At 37.5% G+C, this 25,554-nt stretch overlaps 1 protein-coding gene across 1 annotated transcript in view; it reads right to left on the bottom strand.

Annotated features, from left to right (window-relative positions):
- Positions 1-25,554, bottom strand: part of LOC122790920 (zinc finger homeobox protein 2-like) — a 515,963-nt gene that overhangs the window by 66,873 nt on the left and 423,536 nt on the right. Inside the window, exons 7-8 of the mRNA XM_044058604.1 lie at positions 16,370-16,570; positions 10,600-10,723 (exon numbers count right to left, since the gene is read on the bottom strand). Coding sequence (XP_043914539.1) covers positions 10,600-10,723; positions 16,370-16,570 — 325 coding nt within the window. The remainder of the gene's footprint in view (positions 1-10,599; positions 10,724-16,369; positions 16,571-25,554) is intronic.

The raw sequence follows: 25,554 nt of genomic DNA, 5'->3' as shown, positions 1-25,554 counted from the left end.
TACCTATGACCAAACTTCATCACACCTTTTGTAGCAGAAAATGCATTAATCCATGTATCTTTTTCACATTTTAGAATACTGAATGCCAACTCAAAGCACTTTTCAGGTTGAAAGCACCTGCTTAACATCACAAGACTACATAGTCTGTAAGCAAATACGATCTACTGGTCAAAACTCCATAAATAAAATGACATTTCTAGCAAATTAAATAGTTTACGCTCTTTCTACTGCACAAGTCACCATTGGCCTTGATTATTTTACAATTTCACTTGACTAGCCGGAGTCTCCTAGAAAAATGCTCAGTCTAATTTAAATACTTTTCTTATTCCTTGTCATCGTGTGTGGATGCATTGAGAGACTGAATAAAAAAATAAAAATAATCTTGGCTAAACAATCAGTATACCAGGGTACACCATGTAGAGGAGGCCTCAGATGGAAAAATGGCAGGAGTCAACAAACTACATAAGAGAAAAAAGTCAAAAGAGGTAATGGAAAACCCTGGAAGAAAGGAAGTACCACAGGTCACAGATGATATGGGGAAGTCTAATGTTTTCTGAACAAATCAAACTTAAACAATCAAAGTATAAGAATGAGAGGGCAACGTGACCATATCATCAGAAGGGTGTGGAAATAGAGGAAAATGTTTTACTGATGGGAAGTCTGGACATGCTGAGTGATAACTAGATCACATTTTCTTCCACAAAATCCCATAGCACTGAAATGTATGGCCAATGGAGAGCATGTGTCAAAGTAGTTTGTGTTACTACCCACTTGGGGGGGGGGGGGGTAGTGAGGATCTATGATCTCATACTTACAAAAGGAGATTGAAAGGACAGTTTCAAATATGGAAGTCAGCAGTTATCAGGGGGAGAAGTGGAGACTGTACCACAGGCTTCACAGTAAAATACTGCTTTAGGGTCATGTTAAAGAAATGTTAATTAATGAAGCTAAGGTGAACCACAGGTGTTAAGAAATGGGTAGCATCAAAAATGGGGAAGAAACAAAGCCAACACCACAGAAGCACTGCTTCAGTGTTTAAATGTCAATACAAAATGCTTCAGTTCTCAATAAGTAAAAAAGGTTAGAGAGAAAAGTTTGCATCCAGAAATGGACTGAAACTCAAAAAGATCAAGGCAGATAATTATGCATCAGTTAAACAGAAGAAGACGAGAAAAAATAATCAAAATAGGAAAGCCTTGGAGACAGAAGTAAATTAGAAGAAATCTCTGGTAACAAGGGATTAAGAAACATTGGGGAAGTAGTATGAGTTAATTCTTGGGATGGAAACTGGCCAGAGGGCTGGACAACAAGTTAAAAGTACTGAACAGTTATTTCTACTCAGATTTCACATTGGGAGAATGGATCTCAAAATACAAGCTCCATGCAGGTACGGCGCAAAGGCCAAAGGTTTTGTGGTTAGAGTGGAAACCAACCAACAGCTATTTTCTTGATGGGATGTGGGGTTGACTGGGTTTGCAAGAACTTTCAAAAATTAAAGGTGTATAAGGTAAAGTGATCATCAGGAATTCACCTGAGAATTATAAGGGAAGCACCAGTTAAACATCTTGACAGTATCTCTAATAGATAAAGGAATAAAATGGTAGTGTGTCAAGGCCTACATGAGACAGCTGTCCTTCCACTTCACAAGAATGAGAGCAAAACAGAGTGGCAAACCACGTAACAGCCCAGTCTCTACAAAAGGAAGATAATGGAATCACATATGAAGGAAAGACTATGTTGGAACCTAGTGCAGAACAAGACCCAGGGCAGCATGAATTCACAACAGAAAAGTTACATTACAAAGATGTTTAAAGTAGTTCTTTAACTGTGGAGCCAATGGAAAACAAATCTGGGTGTTGCTGTAAATATGGCCTATAGGTGAGTACAGTATGTGTTACAGTCACACACAAGATTTCATCCTGGTGTCATTCACAAGGTGATATTATGTCAGAAAGGTAGTTGAATGACAGAATGTAAATGCTAAATGTCTAGGGTACCAAAAGTGAGAAAAAGGAGTTTCTAGTGGAGTTCTGAGAGCTTATTACTCCAAATCCTATTTAACACCTGCTCAAGTGAGAGAGAAGACAGATTGAAAAGATGTTCACAAAAAATTACCAGCTTCATATCTTGGTTTCCTAATATGACTCCTACAGTTCTACCCTTCTTAGCAACTTTAGTTACATCTGCCAGCATCTTATACACCTTTACTCATGCAAAATATGCACTGTAAAAGCAAAGAAGGCCTGGCCAAAAGACAAGAGGCAAACCTATCCGCATTATCAAACAATCCATTCAATTCTTCCTTCCTGCCGTCTGTTGGCAGTTCTCTAATTTATACTCACCCAGCTGCTTAGCAACTCACACAAGTCTAGTTAATCCTACATAATAGTACCTTCATCCACATGCTCACCACGAGTAGTAGCAGGATCATTCTTTATCCTTTATTCCCTCCATGAAAAAATGAATCCTGATTTCTTAAAATGGGAGACATCAATCTTAACTTTCTGTCTAGTATTCACAACTAATAAATTACTCTTAGATCTTGATCCGAACCCCAACTACAATATCTTCCCAAACTCAACAAAGGAATCGATGCTCTGCAGCAAAAGGCAGTGGTATTCGGGTCATGGCAATGAGCAGTGTTGGCCTTATTAGTGCACATAAGGAGGTTTCCTTTGTTCCTAACAGAATCAGTTAGGATTACATTGCCTTTACAGTTTCACATCTTTGGTGAGTTAATTCTGATGTAAGTAAGGTTCTTAGTAGATTCTGGAATTTACAGACTAAATGGTACACATGCTGACTGAAAGATAAAGTGAGGTTAATCCATAAGCCATGTTACTTATGCAAATGGAGACTTTCTACGGAGTTTCCTAAAGAGGATGCAAAAGTAGTTTTATTGTGACGGGTGACAGTCTTTTGTGAATACCCAGAAATATAAATTTTGGTTTGGAGAAGTTTATTTAAGGAATAATGACACAAATCAGTCATAGAGTAGATGATTTGTAAGGTTGTCAATGTTATCAGTTATGACTAATGATTTACAGCTGAAGGACCAGAGAGCAAAATCATCAACTTACAGCAATGCAATTTCTGCAGGTAAAATATGTACTACATTGTTTATAAATAAATGATAAAACAGAATGCCTTGAGGGACACCTGAGGATATTTTTTTTTTGGGGGGGGGGGGTGATATGGTGTGCTAAGTTATTTAGATGTTTTCAGTTTTGCAACGACGTCTGGACTCAGGCTGGTGAAGTGGTACATAAACTAAATTGAAGAAGCGTTTTTAAGTAATATGATAAGTGATATCAAAAACTAGCAATATCAGTCAGAATGGAATCTGTTAAATTACATTTTACATATTTTTGTGGAAATTACTGGTGAAGGGTATTAGGTAGTGAAAGTCCTGTGGCACTTATGGAAGCCATGACATTTTACTTTCACTTTACCAGACACTTAAAAATCATTAGTCATACACACAGAAAAGTAAGCAAGCATTTCCCCACCAGACTAATCTGCTACTTTAAAATCAACATATATTTAAGGCTATGCATTACCCATGGGAAAAATGCTAATGGAAACAAAATATTCTCGGCAACCCAGGGTAAAATGTAACAGCAGCCAAAAGAACATTGTCTTCAAAGCATCTTTAAATTCAGTAGCACAAACTCTTTTAAGGGATATACTTTTCACAGATATGAAACATAATGAAGTGTTACATCAATTTGCATTGGGGTAAATGTTACCGCAAACCTCATAAAATTTAAACCATTTCAAATTTCCACAAGATTTTGAACAAGGCTCCCAATGTAATTTGAGACATGTAATTGTGGCGTCTATATTACATTATTGCACGATTAAAATAGCGAATGCTATTTCATTGTACCGATAATGTCTAAACCACAAAATATCGAACACATGGAACAGCAAATTTTTTCCCAGGGAAAAAAGTCGCTGCTCCGCAAAAAAATTAAAAAATAAAAACACTTAAACACAAAGATAAGTGGAGAGCTTCGCCCCCCACACCCCCCTACTTAAATATACCAACTCCGAGATTGCACCATAGTGGAGGAAATAGCAAAGACTCGAAGACGGCCCACCAAATTTTTTCCCTGGGAAAAAAATCTGATGTTCTGTGTCTTCACTATTTTGCCATTTCGACAGTATTGGATCGACTAAACAGCTTTCGCTATTTATTCCATTCAATACGCTAATATAGAACCTAATTGTGAGCCCCAGAATTACCAAAAATAATGAAAATGCAGGAGAACAACAAATGCTGAACTTCATAATTCTCCTTTAAAGCAGGTCTCCCACACACTTACACATACTAACTGTGAGATTGTTGCAAGAAAACAGAAAACTCTGAGAAAAATAAATCTTGGACTTGGTATATGTAAGTCTGCATTTTTCCTTAGTTTCACAATACTAAGAATTGCAGTAACAAGCCCCAGAGCATCAAACAACCATTTCATGGAAGCAAGCCCCACAAAAGGGAACATCTATGCTAGAACAATGTGCTAGAACACATTACCATGGGTCCAGAAGGGAGGCAAGTTTGGACAGTTGGTAATGTTAGTTTCTGACATTCCATTGTTTGCAATGTGACACTCACACAGGTGGACTCGACTGCCTGTGTGGGAAGTTAATGACAGGAAACCTATACATTATTACAGAAATTTAGGTATATGCCTAAAATGAATACAAGGACATCTGCTCTATCTACATGCTAAGCAGTGATGCATAAGTACGTTTCTTAAAACGTAACGGGACATCTACAGTTTTAACTGCTTAAAACAACTTTATCAAGCTTATGTCAAAAATTATGTTTGCTTTGCTGATGTACTTTGGACAGTGAAAATATACACTAATACGTGGAAATATCAGACCACAATTTAGACACATAAGTAAGGTTAGTAAGTAAAACACCCATGTGTTTTGTGTGTAGACAGGCTCAGCTTGTCTTCAAAAAACTGATCTCTAGATTTCACTTTGGTCCTTTCCCGAAGTCCTTCTAAAGTTAAAATTAATAAACTAACTGGGCTAACATTAATATAAGGAACATACAGCAGACAGTCTAATGTTAGCTGAATAAATCCCACACAAAGCAGAGCAAATAGACAGATGCCATCAATGTGTTACGTATCATGTTTAAAGGCACTGCTGAGGTTATGGACAAAAAACAGGCTTCCAGTATGAAACCATAAAGTCTGCTTCAAAATGCTTCTGAACACCCCATGTTATGAGCAGAAATCTCATTTTATTGCTTGATCTAATTTCATGGCTAATTTCTTGTTTAAATGCTTTACAGTTTTGCCTGATTTATTCCCACTCCAAGCATCTATTTTGCATTTCGTTCAACGTCCTACGCTACAGACTGCACTGTGATGTAGTTATCAGTTATGATTGACTGACTGTCATTTCATGGTCCACAAAAGAGACACTTTCCAGGTCTCTGCAGCTGTGGAGTGGACGAAAATATTAAATAATGAACACTTATCAGGTCACAGTGAGACAACCTGCCAACAATAGCATGAATTTACATGTGGGCACAGTGTTGACATACCTATCCGTAGCTATGAAATATGGAGACTATAATGCCAAGTGTGTGCATGTGTATGTGTGTGAGGGGGACAGAGGCTCATGCATTCTCAAGTAAATTTTCCATTACATTTTTATTAGATTTACAACAAATCTGACTAACACAGTGTTGTGACATTGTCTGATAAATGCCTTCATGTGCAGGGACATGTAGCCGTCTCAGAGCAGTTACAGTTAAAAGTTCTGAAAACAGAATTATCCAAACAGAATCTAATCTCAGAATAAATGTCAAGCTTCTATTCTGCCTGTCATCCATTTAATGCAGAAAAAAAGTATCATGAAAAAATAACATTAATATTTGTCACTTTTTAATTTAGCCCAGTACTGTGTTGCTGTGGAATACAAAATGAGATTCCATAGAATAACACATTTATCTCAGCTGGTGAATGGTAAAACCTATAACCGATGAGCAGCAAAGCCACAAGTTGCTTATGAAATTGTTATCACTCATGTGTGGAGATAAATGCGTTATTCATGGAATTCCATCACTTAGTCGTTGCATAGGACTGTCTCTGCAATGCTTTTCATCAGTTTTCTGTACTTAGTTTTAAACTGCCATCCTTTCTGCTATAAACCCTCTGTCTGCCTCATTACTGTCCATTTTCAGTCCTAAGAGGTAATAAAACAATCTACCTGGAATACAATAACATTTGTTATGACTGCAATAAAATTTTAAGTGAAAATATCCATCTTAAAGCATTATTTACTTAACAGATGTAGTCATCACTGGTTTGAAATGCAGATTCATCTAAAATAATATGCAGTATGACACAGGTCAGAAATATTCTTTTAAAGGAATACATATGGCCTCCAGACCTCATGAACTGTGAAGCCACAATGACATCAGTAAAAGTCAAGGATGAAGGAGATTATTTATATCATGGTCCTACACATCAAACTCCATTTGCAAAATTAATCTTTTAATGGCTCTCGTGCAGTACGCTAGTATCAAACAGAAAAATAAACTATACTTAGTGAATTTCACAGTGTGTGACATAGACAGATGAAGCCCTGACCACAGCTAAGATGGCCTGTGTTTGATTAGCAATACAGATGTTTAAAGGACTGGGGTATAGGGTATGTGCTTGAGTGGCTGTTGCCACCTTGGTCATCCTCACTGCGGATGCAGTCTTAGTCACAAGGCAATACCTACTGGATGCACTGGCTCACTCTGTGTCAGGCATAGAGTTTTCTCTGCTCAGCCACGGGAAAACACACACATACACACACACACACACACACACACACACACACACACACACACACACACACACACACACACACACACTTCCTCCACTGAATAGACAGCTATGATAAGTCTGCAGGTAGTCTGGGGTAGACTGCTCTGTAGGACTAGCACTATAACCCACTTCATACCAAAAGACTCTTGCTGCTAGAGGAATGGGCAGATAGGGCTTTTTGATCAGAAAAAGGTGGACCACAGGGCAGGGACACCAAGCTTCTGCACCCACTGAATGAAAGTGTTCATCGGATGCAACTAATGGAGCCATCAGGCAACATCTCCACACATGTGAATAGGAAAGATTAAAAAACATATATACTATAAAGAATAAAAAAGGCTGCAGAAAAGTATAAAATTTAATATCTGTTTTAATTATTAGTGGCTGAAGAAATAAAGAACTAGACCAGGGATAGGTAACTCCCAGCACCAGTGCCAAAGTCAAGGCCGGCAGAGAGGAGTATCTTAATCAGTCGAACATACCCTTACTTCACTTTTCTGAGATGATTTCTTGCTAAATGGGGCAAACATATCCATATATGTAACAAGAAATAAGACATATGTGCACGTCTTAAGTAGTTTAAAGTATTGTTCCCCAACCTCTTCAATTTGTCTGGCACTGGAACATAAGTAAAGGTTGTGACTTAAGGCACAAAGGCACACTGATTAAAAACAGCTGGCCACTGATGAACTAAATTATTTTGCTACATCATAGCAAACCTACAAAAACTTACAATGCCACCTTTAAGATTGCACATACCTTAGGGCAAGTGCCAGTCAGAACACAGAGCCACACAAACATCTGTCTCGCACACCCACTCGTCTATACACCTTTCCCACTGTCTGCAACATGCACTTTTATTTACACACACACACACACACACACACACACACACGCAAACACACATGCACACACACACCCCTCTCCCAAAAAACACAAAGGCAAGATACACTGTGCACTTGAACATTCAGTAACATAAACAGGTATCTACACCAACCCTTGGCCCCTTACCGCACCAGACACTTCCATCTGTATATATACAAAGCACTTGACTACTCTCTATGACAATCACTCCCCTCCATAATGTCCTTGTACTTGACCACTCACTTTACAAAGTACTCCTAGTCTTAAGTACACAAAGCAGTGAGCCATACACCAAAATTCCTGCTTGCAACACACATACCATTTGAGCCCGAAAGCCTGTGTCTGAAAACTTAGACAAGCTCTGACACACAGTTTCACCATTCTACAAGAACCTAGACTTCTCTCATATATATAGTAACTTACACACTACATAGGAGAGACCACCCCCTTCCTATAGCATGATGAAACATAATCACTATCCGCTCTTCCAAAATCAAGACCTACTCTTGAGGACTACGTATATTCATTGAGTACTGTAATCGATGAGAAGTGCACATTCAGTGAGTATTGCAGTCAATGAGAAGTGCACGTTCAATGAGTATTGCAGTCGATGATAATGTCCACGTTCAGCTGAGTTGCTGATTGGGTAGTCCCAATGAGACAGCTTATATCTCTTCTTTAGGATCAGCCATGAAAAATATGGTAGAGGTGTAGTTCTCAATTCAATCAGGGCTATTCTCAACAGAATCAGGTAAAAATCCACACATAATCAGGGACACTTTTTTAAATACTAGTACTATTAACTTGAGACAGTGATAGAATAAGAGGATGTGAATTAATACACATTTTCTATAGTAACAGAAAGCTATAACTCTAATCATTGTCATTATTAACTGTAATTCACCAGCTTTTCTCCAAAAGTCACCAGTTTTAAGAGGGATTACGAGGGACAGAGATAAAAATTAAGTCAATGTCAGGAACATCCCTGAAAATCAGGGACATTTTAGAGGTACAGGCAAAGGCATACCTTTGAAATTACTAATGTACTGCTGAATAGAAAATTCTTCTAATTACAGGAAAGAAAAAAGTAACAGCTAGATAAAGTGAATAGGATCATGGGATCATATGATCATAGTTGGTTACTAGGGTAATGGCCTCAGGGCCATTGCAAGCCTAGCCAAGTTCAACCCATGTTCCCAAGGGTGCCTGGTTCAAGCAGACACTAAAATCAGTTCCTACTGCCCCTGTCCAAGAGGGACACAGGTGGAACCCCTGGGATGAATTTCCAGTTACCCATCCAATCGTCCAAATTATGCTTAAATAGGGCCAACGAGGGACTTTGTTTAAAAAGAATAAGAAGCTTGTTCCAAAAGTGGGGCAACCTCTGTGAGAAAAACCTGTCTCTCTAGCAAGTTCTGTTGATATTACATACCAGATTAAGGTCCTTGCGAATGACCCATTTGCCATTTGACTTGTGAATGTGCAGCATCTCCACTAAAGCGGAGTCAGAGATTGCTCTGTATGCAAAGCACAGGTCATGCCTGAGCAGTCTGTACGATGCAGAGTAAAGTGACAATGATTTTGATCTGTCCGCGTAACACAGATCTTACAAGACCTTGAATTTTCATTGCAGGTGTTTGGAAAGGAACATACCACAGGAGGTGCTGTACTCTATTATTGGAGTGATGAGGGAAGAGTACAGGGGGGTTATAACCTCTTTTTTCTGGAGGCAATACCCTTACTTATGAGATGAGCAACATAAAATGCCCTTCTTACTACTGTGGAGACATGGTGATCAAAGTTAAAGTTTCTATCGACCTGTGTGCCCAGATCTCTCACCACTGACTTTGTGCTTAGGGTATTGCTATTGATGTGGTAGTTTGTAGGAACATCACCCTTGCTGAAGGGGATGACAATGCATTTTTCTGAATTAAGTTTAAGACCATTATTTTGGCTCCAGTCATTAGTCTGCATAAGATCTTCTTGTAGGATGTCGACATCGCTAAGCGCTTCAATGATCACTCCCAGTTTCCAGTCATCAGCAAAGTTTGTCAGCCACAGTCCTTTAGTTTTAGCCTGTACTTCAGAGAAGTATATTCCAAACAGTAGGGGTCCTAGAACTGATTCCTGTGGAACATCCCTGGTTACAAATCTGCTGGAGGAGGAGGAGTCCCCTATTTTTACCCTGTGAGTTCTATCAGTGAGCTAGTTTGCAACCCACCTAACAATAGATGGATTGATACCTAGCTAGGTGAGTTTATCAATGATGCCCAAGTGAGGGACTGTGTTAAAGCCCTTGTCTAAGTCTAGGTAGGCCGTATGCACAGATTTTCCCTCTTCTAGGGCTTTGCTGACTGTCTCAAAGAAATCCACCAAGTTAAACAGGCATGATCTCCCCTTGACAAAGACAAACTCAGTGGGGTCAAGCATTTGGAGATTTCCTATATCTTTTTGCATATTTCATTTAAGTTTGGATGAGTAAGAGATAATTCAATTTTATTGAATGATAAAATCGTGACTTTTACGTAGGGGTATTTAAAGCATATATTTAGGATACACAAGTGATTCTGAAGAAGTCTGGAAGGTACCAGATGAAAGCACTTAAGCCTTGTGTTTTATGGTCTTGGACTTATTAAAACTTTTATATTGTGGCTTCTGGTGTCATTTCACCCTCTTTTGGTTTGTATTTTTACATTTCCTATATCTTTGTTAATAAGGTCCATGATGATTCGTTCCATGGCTTTGCAGATAAGCCTGGTCAGGCTAATGGGTTTATAGTACAATTAAAGTCTGTTATATTTTGTGCAACTATTAATACTGAATTTTTAGCTCCAGACTGTCAAAGCGGTTATGGCCTTAGAAGGAAAATAAAGTACTAAACAATACGTACCAGGTTGCTCCAGGTTTTGGTCTGTTATTTGTGAGCCCGTCTCAGGATCACACCGTGTTCTCTCCTTTTCCATGTCACACTGGGGGACGAGTTTCGTTGGCAGGGACATGTCCACCACAGTAGCCTAAAATTGTGGAAAAAAAGTAACTGAGATAATGTTGGGAAACTAATACCATTTCTGACAACAAAATTCTCTACAGTCTGCAGCATGCAGGCCAAGGCTGAAATCCCAAACAGCTTGTGTAAACTTCACAGATACAGTTAAAACATTAAAAAAATAATAAGCACCCATTGTTTCCACTAGTGTACTACACAATTTAGCGATGCTTTAATCACTCCCCTGAGGTACATTACTATCATTACTATTCATGGCAACTAGCTATATAAAAAGGCATAGAAAAATGTCTGATGGCAGTTCATTCAAATTTGCTATCTCTATTGGTCTGTAGTACCTCACTGAGTCAACAAATAGCAAAAGCAAAGAATATTAATTAAAATCCATTTTTTACACAATCCCCTTGTACACCTTCTGGATGGCTGCCTGCTGTGTCATTCCTTTCACTCCTAACTTAAGTCGGCTAAGCATTAGCCGATCCCAAGGCCATTCAGAAACCACACAGTTCCTATCTAATATGGTAAATAACTTGCATGTTTTAAAGTGTACTTTTGAAATAATACATTTAAGTGTACACCCATTTTCATTGTGTTGCTTCAGACACTGCAGTTTTAAATAGTAAAAGCATCACAACTTACAACTGCGCTTCTTATCTCAATATCCTGCAAATCAGAACAGGATAATACAATACCCTGTTTTTGGATGCCACAGCCATAAATGGCATTGAACACCTGAAGGAGGTATAAGAACTAGAGACAAAAAGACATTTTGTCAAAATCACATAAGACTTTTGAAAGGTTTCCAAGTGGAAATCTTGAAAAATACATTAAATTACAGAAAACAGAGACCATTTCTTAAAAACGAACTAACTTACAGAAAGTCAGCAGATAGAGATCTGAAAAAATGGGTCACTGCTGAGGTCCCAAATGATATACACTGGACAGAGAAATAACTTAATACATGAATACACAGTGGTTATTACTGGCTGCCTATGTGTCTTTAAGCATTTTTGGCTTGTAACAGGTCTTATTTGTTAATAGCATATACAGATTACCCAGTAAGTATGGAAATGGACAGAACAAGTGGGACAGGTAATTTTTATCTGCTCTCAAAACTCAGTATTTCTATGCAGGACATAGTTTCAAAAGAACATGTTTTCTACTACAGAATGGGATATCAATGAAGCAACTGCTTTATGTACATTGTTCCAAATATAATATCATCACCTGAAAGACAAAATTTTCAGTGCATTTCAAAACTGTGTCAAGATCATGACTCCTGTCAAAGATGTTTATTAGGCAAACAGCTTTGCATAAAACTGTTTGCATTAACAACTGTCTCGTGTTGGCAGAAAAATAAACCATTAATACTTTAGCACAAGTCGATATACACGAGCAGTTTTTGAAAGCCATACACAGGCACAATTCAGTCCATATACTACATAATTATACACATATACCCCCCCCCGCCTTCTACATTACAGTAGTGGGTAGTTAGGTGGCTTTGTCTGTGACTAGTAGTAAGCACGTCTGTCTAAAAAAAAAGAAACAAAAAAAAAAAAACTCAAGCTTTCAATTACATTTCTGATACTGCAGATCTATATCCATTTTACTAGCCAATTTCACTATAAAAACAGAAAACTATTTTTGCATCCCTTTCTTATCCATTGTTATCATGTCCTGCTGCCTCGGTACAATTTCCTAATGGGACACAAATTACAAGTGGAAGACCTGATATTGTGAATCTTACAGATGTGAAACATAAGGTGCAATGCCAATATCAAAACAGAAAATTGTGAAATTCTCTATTTTATAGGCAAAGCATTAGTGTGTCTGCAGGACCCCCCCCCCCCCCACTTCCCCAGAATGCCAATGTGGGGATGGAGGGGGGCTGCATCCCCTCTAATAGCTATAGACACTAACTCTTATGTTGCTGATTTTCAGAATGGAAGGAATGCTGTGAGGTACCTCAGTTAAATTTGGTATGATATTCTCTCATGTTTATTACAATCACACAATTTCAAGCATATAATTGCAACAGGGACCCATCTAAATTTATCATTTGAGATAAAAGAAACCAGTGATTTGTTCAGTCTATTTTAAAATGTTTGTTAAAATTCTGCACTACTCTTGTGGTATATAAAATGCTCTGCTTCCTTTTTATAATACAGAAGGCAGACCTTTAAATACTGTTTTACCTTCTGCAGTACCCTTAGAAATGCTCTTCAGGAAAGCACTGGTCAAAGCAGCACGCTGTAATCTAACTGCAGCATCAGTGGTGTAACCCTGACAGAATTAGTACTTTTGTGCAATGTGTTCATTATTCTGTGAGCCCTGAATGACATCAGATCTTGTTTATGGAATTTGCAGCCTACAAGGAATACGGCCACTCCCCTAGCTATTATCAGCAATGATCTTGTTTTTTTTTTTTTTTTTAATTATCACTGTTTCTTTACTTTTTGATTTACACTTCAAACAGGTGTGGGGTACTTGTGGCCAAGTGTAAAGCCATGTACTATCCCACGTTAAGTTTAATCTGTCTGACGAATCCCTAAGCTGTGCATCACAAGCCTTTTTTAAGTTACTGCAAACCCCATTCTAGACTCTATTTTTGTTACCATCCTTTGCAGTCTGAGCCACAATTCAGATGGCAGCTCTGCCCCCCCCCCCCCCCCGCAAAAAAAAAAAAAAAAAAAAACTTGAATGAATGCTTGAATGCTTCTGGTTAAACAGTGGGTAAAGCAGACATGTTCAGCTCTTCATTGCACCATTAAATGTAATTTCATCGTCTTTGCCCTTGAATATTAAAGTATCATCTTTTTTATTTTATTTCTTTCACCAGTACTGAGAACTATCAGAATTTATGAGTAAACCTAGGATGTCAAAAATCCATAACATGGAAGAGGCTGGTTTCCTGTCAAGTCTTCCTTCTGTTGGAGATGGTAGTGAAACTCTAATAAAACAAAATCTTCTAGAAGCACATACAGGTTAATGAACCAATGAACATATCAGCAAGGTACTAAGATAACATACACAATACCGGAAAGTAGAACATACAGTCTATAGATTATGACTTCAAGATTGAATATCACCAAGGCTTTGTAGACTAACACCAGGCCTAAATATCTATCCACCCATAAATACTGTTTTTGTTGCTGCTGTTTTTTTTTTTTAATCAGCAACAGCCTGGATTTCTACTTCTTATAAAACATGGCAATTTATTCTAATATCCAAGTGATTTCTGAATAATAAAAATGTAAGTATAACTTGCATTGTTAGGTTAATTTTCAACACATTTCCTTTTAATTTTGTTTTTCCCATCAGGGGTCATCTCAAAAAGAAGACTGCTTTGAGAGCCAATGAAAACTTCAAAGGTTGTAATATCAAACAAAGCTCTACTCTCAGACATTTCCAGGAAATGGAGAATGTTTCTAAATTTTGCTCTCAAGATAATGATCAATGTCTTGCATTCCCTTAACACAAAATTTCTGTCATCTCTCTTTTAACTATCAGAATACATATGAGGAAAGTCCAGTTTTACAGTTAGTGCTTTACCTACAGTCTGAAAGCAAAATAAGTATTTGAACACTCAGGTATACAACAGTCTATAACTTAGTTTACATATTTTACATATATTTTTATACAGATATTTAGCAATATAACTTTTCACAAGGGACCCAATGAACCTATATCAGTGGTAAATGAAATAAGTGGACATTTTAATTTCCCATGATACCCAGTATCAGGGCAAGTTGCTGACTCTGCTATGAACCAATATTCTCAAGACTGCATTCTGGGAAGTAACGCTACACCTGTAAGAGTCTCTTTGGACTAAAATAACAATGACTCCACAGCCCATGATCCCCAGTTAGGTGGGTCGCTCTGTGTGTGTGTGTGTGTGTGTGTGTGTGTGTGTGTGTGTGTGTGTGTGTGTGTGTGTGTGTAAGAGTAACATTTTAAGTTGGCAAGACCTTAGACCCCACTTGTAAGGAGCAAGTGCTGAAGGCAGCCAGTAAATGTCCACATGATTAACTAAAGGGCAATGCAGAGGTTTATGAAAAAGATGTTTAAAGAGCCAGTCACTGGACCTCACTAACTACAGCAGTTTATCTCTGGACCCAGATGAATATTGCAGTTAAAGGTTGAAAATAATGTCCATAAGTCATTTATGTAACAAAATTTGTGGAAGAGTTAAAAATAACAGCCATATGAAAATGTTCCATGTCCATTCTACAGCAGGTCTCCTTTTACCTAAATCTTGTTACAGTTTTTGGAAGCCTAGGGCTTTTGGTACAATCATTATACAAAAACATGGCTACTCCATAGGCTTCATCTGCCCTGTTTCACACAGGAACAAACCTCCAGCCATCTCTTTAGTATGAACTCATCATGCTTGCTTTCTTGATCCTGAACAGGTGGAGCTCTGGCTCTCCCAGGCTCTCCTTATATGCCTTTTGGTACCGGCATGGCTGACCATTCTGAAGTCTCTGCAACTCTACCTCTAAATTATGCTAGTGTGCTTAAAGTACTGGGAAATTTAACACTTTGGACATTGGTCAAATAGGATCTGATCAAACCTTTCCATGCATTTATTTTCCTGTCCTGCCAGTCACCCCTTCTCAGATACTATAGTACATTCTACGTACATTGCAGCTCACCTACTCATTTCTGAACACTTATCTGGTTATACCTGCTTCTCATTATGGCCTGATGGACCACATGAACACTGAAGGCACTTAAAAGTATTAACCAATGTTTTAGAACACTGCATGTGTCTTAAAAACATATATATTTTTTATTTATCTTCCTCTTTCTATGCCAGCCATACGCTGAACAACATCAGTGCCCTCTTTCCCCAATGTCTGCTCTCCTTGTCTGGCTTAATATTCCTGGACTAGAGGTCAGACAACTAGCACTAACACACTGCGTTAATTATTTAGTAGGTTGCAGGAGGTGCAGCACATAAGGGTCATATGATCCCAGCACCAATGGGTCAGAGAGCGTTTTCTCTTTTAAGACTTCCCTCTCCCTAGTATATGTGATGACAGGTAAGGTATGCAACAGTATCAGGAGTGGAGTGCTTCCACCTTTGTGGTGATGCTTCCCTCAAAAGCCCCCCCCCCTTCTTTGGTAGCAATGGGTTAATGGCCAGCATTGCTATCACCACCAGTACTGTTATTAATACAACCAGGTGCCCCTAGCAGACACATACACACCCACCAACCTGAAGATATGAGGGCTCCAAATTCATCATTGTTTTCCCCCTGTGCTAGCAACAGCAAGTACCAGAGCCATAAGTCAAATATGGGTTATTTACATTGTAGTTAGAGCTGTATTGCTCTATGTCAACAATGCTAACAATGTATCTTAATAACTTAATGGTCTGCTTTTTGCAAATTCCTTAATGCCGAACTACACTTTCAGTGGAAAGCAACTTCCTACTTTGAAATCCAATTTCCTCTCCAGTTTCTGTATATGCAGTGCACCCATAGACAGTGTTCTTTTGTATCACAATCCTCAAACTCTTGACTAAAGTCTGGCAGTACATCATCCATAGCTCATAGACTGTCTACCACCTTAGCAGTGTCAACAACTACCCAAACCTCTGAATTATTACTATTACCTTGATCCACCAAGGAGCCAAACAGACACTTACCACCAGGAGAAGCTTTTCCACACATTCTGAGACCACATTATGGACGTGTGTCAGATGGAAATGCAGGCTGACCTTCCCAAGTAACTGCTCCTGGCACAATGGACACCGAAAAGTTGGTTGCACAGCATGCTGGGAGCTCACGTGACTTCGGGTCTGTTCCACATTTTGACTGATATAGCTGCAGTAGGGGCAACAGAAAACCTGTAGATAGAAAAGGAAGAACACCGATATTAACAATTAGAAATATATTTTTGGTAAACAAAGAGATGTAAACTCTTGTAGTTTCAGAAATACATGTCTGCATTGAACATTAATGTACCAGAAATTGCAATTACCTGTCATTGCCAATGGAGCCACTATTCTACATCACGATGTTCCACCTTCCCAAAAATCTCCTTTGTCTACTAAGAACTATAACTTCTACAACAGTATGCACACAAAAATGAGTGGACTTGAACTACCTATAAAGATTTTTTTTTTATGAGTTTCAAACCGAAAACACTGAGTTTCACAAGTTGCAGGCTGTGGGACACTCATAATTTTACTAACTCTGTTTAAATAAAAGACTGATCTTAAATGGTGGAAAACAAGACAGACTTGCACTTGAAAGCTAACACTGAAAATGAATCCAAGTAAAATTTTCAAAGGGTAAGCCTATGCTTAGGTGATGCCCTCTGCAAGAAAACAATGCACAGGCAGTAGTGCTGTCTAGGGGAATGGCTTGATACTTCCCCAGTAGAAATTTACTTTTCACTAGAGTATGCAGTATATATGCTAAATCATCAACCCCCCTTTTCCCATTTTTACATAGGGTCAGGCTGTCATGTTAACTGTCACCATCTCTCTTGATTCAATGCCTAGTGTCCTTACTTTTTACAAATTGCATACTCCTTGCTGGATTACCCCAGAAGAATAAATGTGGCTCAAATGGTTCATCACAATCCAGCCTTCTTCGACACCCATGCTTGACTGTCGCAGATCTTCTTCACACAGTTCATTCAAGTTCCATCCTGTCTGTGAACCTATATTGAGTGTAGCAATTCTTAGTTCATGATTGGCAGCTTGACTGGTTTTACATCCAGCTATCAGCTGGCATAGGCTGGAGTAGGCCAGGACCTCAACCCACTTATCACTGACAAAAACCTATGCCCATTTGGTGACATTAATTAATGTGACAAAATCACCTAGAGCCATATTTTGCACAGTTAATTGGCGACCCTGCCATGGTGCATAGTCTGTAATCTGTGTTCTCCTATCTTGGGGATACTGCACACTACAGTAGATGCCCAAAGCGGTTGGTATATACAACTATTCCCCCTACAGGGCACCATGTAGAGACTGTGCTGCTGTGCACAGCTCCATTCATTGGTGGGTTTGAGATGGTCAGGATCAAACCTTACACCTTGTACAAGGGAATCGAAGACCTTAACCAGTATGCCAGTTGGTGGTAATATACTAAATAATGAATTAAAAATACAGCACATAACCTGTGATTGGACAGTTACTATTGTTGTTGTGTATTTTGGCTTTTCTCGGTTAGGGGTCGCCACAGCGGAACTCCGCTCCGCTAATGATTGGCAGTAGATTTTTACGTGCAGAGTTGCCAGCTCTGATGCACAACCTTCAGCGAAGGTACGCCCATTCACGTATGTCTCCACACATTAGACGCTCTAGCTGAGAATCGAACAGGACAACGTCGTACTGTGAGGCGACAATGCTACCGCAGCACCACCACCGCAGATTTTGGACAGTTACTACTGCAGCCTCTATATATCTTTCTGAACCCAGTTATCCTATTAGTTAGCTCAATTCTAGCCTTTTAGTTTAATTATTCTATTTCAATGTATACCTGGTGCGGTTGGGCTTAGTAAAGTCTTTCCCCCTTAGAAATATCTAAGTACACCATGGCTGATATAGTGTATACCTGGCTTCATCTATGGTGCTGCTCATACTTAACTGCCAACTGCACAGTAAGTCTGAACACTGTTCTTAAAGCAGTGAAAGGCTGACCTACACTGGCTCAAGGCAATGACACATATGCAGACATCCTTCAAAGTGGGTCAACTTATAACATTTACAGACAAAACAATGTCGTCCGCAGCAAACACACGAAATGTTAAGAAAACTGTTTGAAAAAAAACACCAATGCCATGTACAACATGTTTCAGGAAATGTGGTATTACGAAGGTGACTAAGTAAAACAACATTGTTACTACTTTTTAACCAAATACTAATGATTACTACAAAACTTCATGGTATTCTCATTCTTGCATAGAAGAATGGCTGGATTAAGGCTCTTGGTTTTATCTAGTATTATCTAGTAACAAGTTTTAGAGAAAGAAAATAAATAAAAATGGACACTGAACTTAATAAAGTTCTCCTCTATCAAATAAATAAATAAATAAATACCTGTATAAGCAACTTTGTATCTGGTTATCATGCCTCCATGGAGACAATCTGATAGACAGCAATAAAAACAGAATACTTCTTTTTTTTAAATGGCTTCCTTTCAGTGGCTAGTACATGATATTTTCCGAAAACATTCATATGTTTTCTCATTCTAGGACAGCAATAAAGGGAAGACAAAACCAAACAGCATTTAGTTGAAGCACAGGCTGTACCATTAGCATGGAAAACCTGTCTTTTAGGTTTACCAAGTGTTAAGTGTGCCTGTCAGTTTTGGACAATCGTTCCTATTAGAAAGGTAAACCTTCAATATTTGAAGATGTAAATAGTTTTGTGTGCTAACATTAAGCTATTAGGTTTCTGGGGTATATTGGGGTGTATTTTTTTCTGTTTAAGGGCTTTCAATGAACAAAATGTTTTGTAAGATGTGACACAGGCTCAAATGGATATGACAAGTAACAATGGTATTATAGGTCAACCTGACAAATATTAGTGTGTGTACGTAACACAAAAGCTGGAGATAGATGCTTAACAAAAAAACTGTTACAAATAAAAAGTGGTAAAAAATAACTTTTCAACATAATGACCATTTTGATATTATCTATAAATGTTAATGTCTCACAAATATATACAAAAAAAGAAAGAGTACTGAACTATATTAAAAATGTAGATTGCAAACAGCTATGCATCAAGAGGCACACTTGGAAAGAATGAACATGTGAATTTGATAAAGAAAGGTTTTCAGGATGGTTATTTAGCGGAATACCTCAGACAAAGTAAAATAGAAGTACTTACATTAATTGCAAGAGGCACTCCAATAGTGACAGAAGAGGATAAAAAAAGATAATCAAGGTAGATATGTAATAATAAGGGGCTACTGGCAAGGGAGAAAACTTACCCTGGCATGTATTTACATTCCACCTGAAATTGCTATAATGGAGCTGAAGAAAATTCTGGGAGAAATAATCAGTTTTCAGCAGGGGATATTACTTATAGGTGGGGACTGGAATTTGACTTGCAGCAGGGAAGATGTGTCTGGGGGACCCAGAAGGAAATATAACAAAGGAGGGTACATTTTTGAAGAAATTTATGAAAATATTTGGCATGGAAGATGTGAATTTAGTAGTTGGAGTTTGGAGTGAATTTATATATTATTCCCCAAGATACAAAAACTGGGCTAGGCTAGACAGTGCTTACATTTCACAGGAACATGTGCATTTCATTGAAAGTTTTGATACACATCCAATAACTACTTCATATCACTCTCCAATAACAACTAAAATAAAAATGCAGGGTAACAAAATAAGAATGAGACACTGGGGATTCCCCACCTATCTGTTAAAAACAGAGGAATTTAAGAATGGGTACTGGAAATTATTCAGGAGTTATTAAAGAAGACAGAAATTTCTTCTGAAAATATAGCTAGGGGGTTAGATAAACTTAAAGTGGAGTTTAAAATTTGGATGGAAATAAAAGAAAGAGAGAGATGGTTAAGAAGCAACTAGAATTATTTAGAAGCACTTACATACGTTAAAGTATCGCAGAATAGGCAGAATCGCACAGAACAAGAGGAGAAGCAATTGCAGAATGCTAAGCAGAAAATAAAGTTTAGAAAGATTGCTGTTAAGCAACTGTTTTTTGATAATAATACCAGAGCACAACTTTTAGCGCAACAACTTGGGGAACAGAAAGTATAAAGGGTCGTCGCCAAGCTTTGGGAGCCTATAACAAGGAAGATAACATGCGATCCTGTAGAGGTACTAGAAATATTTTGGAAATTTTATGGAAGTCTGTAAAAAGCATAGAAATATGGAGATCAAGAAAAGGTAAAAATGGAAATGTTTATGGAAGAATTAAATATGCCAAGGCTAGCGGTAGAGGAGGCTCAATTACTAATAGTTAGGATGGGAGGAGATGAGATAAATATGGTGATGTATAACCAATCAACAGGAAAGTCTCCAGTAATAGATGGTATTCCTGAGAAAGTTTGGAAGCTAGGAGGGAAAAAAATGATAAAGATCTGGTAAAGATCTGGAATGTTTTGTTTAACAGTATTTAAGAGGAGGAGAAGCACCAACATCCTGGAAGAAAGTGTTGGTGGCTATAATACCTAAAGAGGATAAAGACCCATCAGATCCAGATTCATACAGACCCATTTCAATCAATAAACCATGATTATAAAATGTTTATGTCTATAATGGCTAAAAGAATGGCAAAGGTGATGCAGAAAATGATAGACATGGATCAATGTGTTTTTCTGGAGGGGGGGCAAACATTTGACAACATTAAAAGAACACTGATGATCCAGAGGGAAGCTGAATGTAAGAAAATACCACTGTTGTTTGTGGGTCTTGATGCAGAGAAAGCATTTGATAGGGTAAGCTGGGAGTTTATGAGCAAGGCAATGGAAGCATTTGCATTCCCTGATAAAATTATAAGGTAGATTAGGAGGATAGATGAGGGATCGGAGGGAAAAATTAAAGTGGGTGGGCTCCTCTCTGATAATTTCTGTTCGAGCAGAGGAACCAGGCAGGGGTGTCCTCTTTCCTTTTTGTTATTTGCACTATACTTAGAATCACTGCCAAAGAAAATAAGAGACTCAGAAATGCAAGGCTATAATTGGTATGGTAACCTATAATTCACAGTAGAAAGGGATGATGATGAAACAGGGGGAAAGCTCAAGAAACAAGGAGAGACTGGGATTTTGGATGCTGATCCTTAAAGAGAATAACAACCATGCAGAATAATATACTCATAAAGTAAAGTAAAAAAAGTACTGTGAGAATTAAACCAACACGGGAATAGAGAAAGGAGATTATACCGATAAGGATAATTGCAATTAGGGATACAAACAACAGGCAAGAAGGAGCTGGAATTTATTGGAGAAAATTGGTAAAAGAACCAAGGTATTGGAAGCAAATAATTAGAGACAGAAATGTAATAGAATGGGAAGAGGCCAGGAATTTATTTGGACTGCAAGATAAAGATTGCTTTCCCCTACCAAAGACTGATATCAGAGTATAGGCGAAGAAAAAGAAATAGGGGGATCCTAAGCGAAAGACCAGTTTTTTGTAAAATCTAGAACATAAGCTGCTGTTAAAAAATAATAATAAGTAGATCATACAAAATATTGCATGATAACTGTAAGAATCAATCAGAGAAGGTTAGAAAGGATTGGGAAGGGAGACTGGATAAGCAATGCACAATGAAACAATGGGGAGATATATATATATATGTGAAAGCACAAAGAAGCAGTCCTACAACGCAGCAAATCCTTAGTAGTAGATGAGCGTTTACTTTGCAAAAGTATACCACACTTTCGTGTCAAGAGTCTAAACGCAAACTTTATTCAACAAAAAAGAGCGTTTTCGCTGAAGCCAATGCTTGCAGCTTCTTCAGAGAAAGATTTAAAAACCCGCCACTTCCCAGTTTTTATAGTCACGTCAGTGCGTGATTAAGTCAGCAATACATTTTAAAATACTAAAACCTGTTCCCGCTTTAAATAAATTAGTATACCCATTTAAATAAAACTGTAGGAACTCTTTACAATATCAAAAGGTACATTGTACTGGTAAAAATGTTACAAAGTAGCCACTTGTCTAAACCCATGAAGTTTACATTACTTCACCAGCAGTCAATAGCTAGAAATTAATAACATCAAGTATGCTCTTCATGTTAGAACAAACGCCTTATCTTTTTGTGCATAAACAATTAATTACTTCATTAACATTTTCTTTAAAAACAAACTCTGAAACATCAAATGTATAAATAAAAACTGTATCTAAGTCTAAAAACCAAAAATCCAATAAATATTGAAGATAGAAAATAAATGGACCGTCAAGAAAATAATGGTAATGATAAATTACCATCTTGTAAATAAATTATTATTAATCAAAGAAAGGGAAACATGCCCATTTTTAAGTCTGCTTATCTATACAGTGTAGGGTTCTAATACACTCTAAGGGGAACTTAAACAGCAGTTAAAACTTGTTTAAAGTTAACCTACTAAAAATTACACTTTAAACCTTATTTTAGTCTTAAATAAATGTTGACAAGAATAGTTAGCGCTTATAACTCCTCATTTTTAATACGCATGCTATATTGCAATGCTCATTCAGACCCGGGAACGTATTAAAAATGAGGAGTTATAAGCGCTAACTATTCTTGTAGGTTAACTTTAAACAAGTTTTAACTGCTGTTTAAGTTCCCCTTAGAGTGTATTAGAACCCTACACTGTATAGATAAGCAGACTTAAAAATGGGCATGTTTCCCTTTCTTTGATTAATAATAATTTATTTACAAGATGGTAATTTATCATTACCATTATTTTCTTGACGGTCCATTTATTTTCTATCTTCAATATTTATTGGATTTTTGGTTTTTAGACTTAGATACAGTTTTTATTTATACATTTGATGTTTCAGAGTTTGTTTTTAAAGAAAATGTTAATGAAGTAATTAATTGTTTATGCACAAAAAGCTAAGGAGTTTGTTCTAACATGAAGAGCATACTTGATGTTATTAATTTCTAGCTATTGACTGCTGGCGAAGTAATGTAAACTTCATGGGTTTAGACAAGTGGCTACTTTGTAACATTTTTACCAGTACAATGTACCTTTTGATATTGTAAAGAGTTCCTACAGTTTTATTTAAATGGGTATACTAATTTATTTAAAGCGGGAACAGGTTTTAGTATTTTAAAATGTATTGCTGACTTAATCACGCACTGACGTGACTATAAAAACTGGGAAGTGGCGGGTTTTTAAATCTTTCTCTGAAGAAGCTGCAAGCATTGGCTTCAGCGAAAACGCTCTTTTTTTGTTGAATAAAGTTTATGCTTAGACTTGACACGAAAGTGTGGTATACTTTTGCAAAGTAAACGCTCATCTACTACTAAGGATTTGCTGCGTTGTAGGACTGCTTCTTTGTGCTTTCACTGGTTTTTGTTTTTTCGTGGTCTTTAAAGATATATATATATAAATATGCAACAAAGTCTAGAAGATTTAGGATCTTTGCTTGAAAGTGTTTACATAGGTACTTTTATACCCTAAGTAAACACCAAAGAAGTCTTCCTAAGGTAGACAGCAAATGTTGTAGGTATGATGGTAAAAAAAGAGGCAACTGGGAACATATTTTCTGGAAGTGTAATGAGTTGGCAGACTTTAAAGATTCCCTACAGACTACTCTGTCAGAGATACTGGGTGAGTAAATTGGTGTAACTAAGGAAATTATTTTTTGAACTATGATACAGAATCAGAATTGCCTACATATAGTCTAATTTTGGTGGCTGCCAAAAAAAGCAATGACTAGAAAATGGCAATCAAAGTCTAAACCAACTTTATGAGAAGTAGTAAATATAGTAACATTGACAAAACTGGAATTAGGATCTTTAGAAATTATATAGGAAAAAATGGGAATTGTGAGAGCAATACATGCAGAGGAGGAACAAGGTTTAAAAGAAGGCAGGATCTGAACGAGCTATGTAATGTTTGACAAAGGCTGGATAGATTTTAAGTGATGTATAATGTTTGCAACTACAATTATGTCAATATAGTTTGAGATGTATAACATTTTCAACTAAAATAATGTCAACATGGTTTGTCTTCATTTATATAAATGTATGATTGCCTATGTCATACATGATAATTTAATAAAGATGTTTCTTGTTAAAAAAAAAAAATAATGGTACCACTGGCTTTCCTACAAAGGTACATAAATGAAAAACAAATAGTTGTCATTCAGAGTGTACACACTCAGAAGGGCACTATCAGAATGTTTACAGGTCAAAATGTTGGTGTTTGGAATTCAGAGAGAGGTAAACTTGTTGGTATTAGGACTGGGAATGTGTTTGTGTGGGTTTTGGTGAGTTAGGGTTAGAATAAAGGTTAGATAAGGGGATATTTTTAGTATTGTGCATGTTTGTTGGTGTATGTGTCTGCAGTTGACACTGTCTTGTGTGGTGATAGTATTACAGTTTGGAGTTTTCCAAGTTATCAAGCATTAGTAAGGCAGGCACACTGAGCCAATGAATCTTCACCACCTTTTTCCTCACATTAGATTTCTATAATACCTTCCTTTTGTTCTCACATCTATTCTTCTCATCTCTTCTCCATCATTAAATATTAAGTCATGGGTGTTCCACCCTTACTGAGCTCTTAACTTCTGCTCAAATCTGGCATCTTTCTGTTCTCTCTGCCTCTTTAACCTTGATGTTAATACCTCCTTGTTCAGATATGGAACATCATGATTTCATATCACTATTGCTAATTCTCTTTCTCATACCCCATCCACTAACATTGTTTCCATCACTGCCATCATTGTAGTGCAAATATCACTATGTTTCTCTCCCTCAAATATTAATGTCAGTCTCTCACTTAGGCTTTTCTTCTCTATTTCCTCATCAATCCTATTCACAGAGTGCTTTATCATAGTGCTTTCCTTGTTCTCGTTTTCCCTTTCCCTGTACCATCTACTGTTGTTTTCTCTTTAATACACCCAAAATGTAGGTCTGCATATCCTAGTCTCTACCCATTGTTGTACCATGTCTATGAATCATTTCTTGTACCCAGTTATGGTTATTGCTCAACACCACTTTCACTAACCACTTCCAATCCTTTACTACTCACTGTTCTCTTATATTCCATTTCTACTCCATGTGCTCCACTTTCTGCAACTGCTTGTATCACTAGTTGTTAAGAAACTTATAATGTAACTAAATACACAAATGGGTAAGTCATCACGACCCCATTCATTGAAAATGCCCCTTCTCCAAGTGGTAGA

Source organism: Protopterus annectens, chromosome 16.part0, assembly GCF_019279795.1.
Source record: "Protopterus annectens isolate FY-2018-M chromosome 16.part0, PAN1.0, whole genome shotgun sequence".
NCBI lineage: Eukaryota > Metazoa > Chordata > Ceratodontiformes > Protopteridae > Protopterus > Protopterus annectens.
This window is presented reverse-complemented; position numbering and strand designations above follow the sequence as displayed.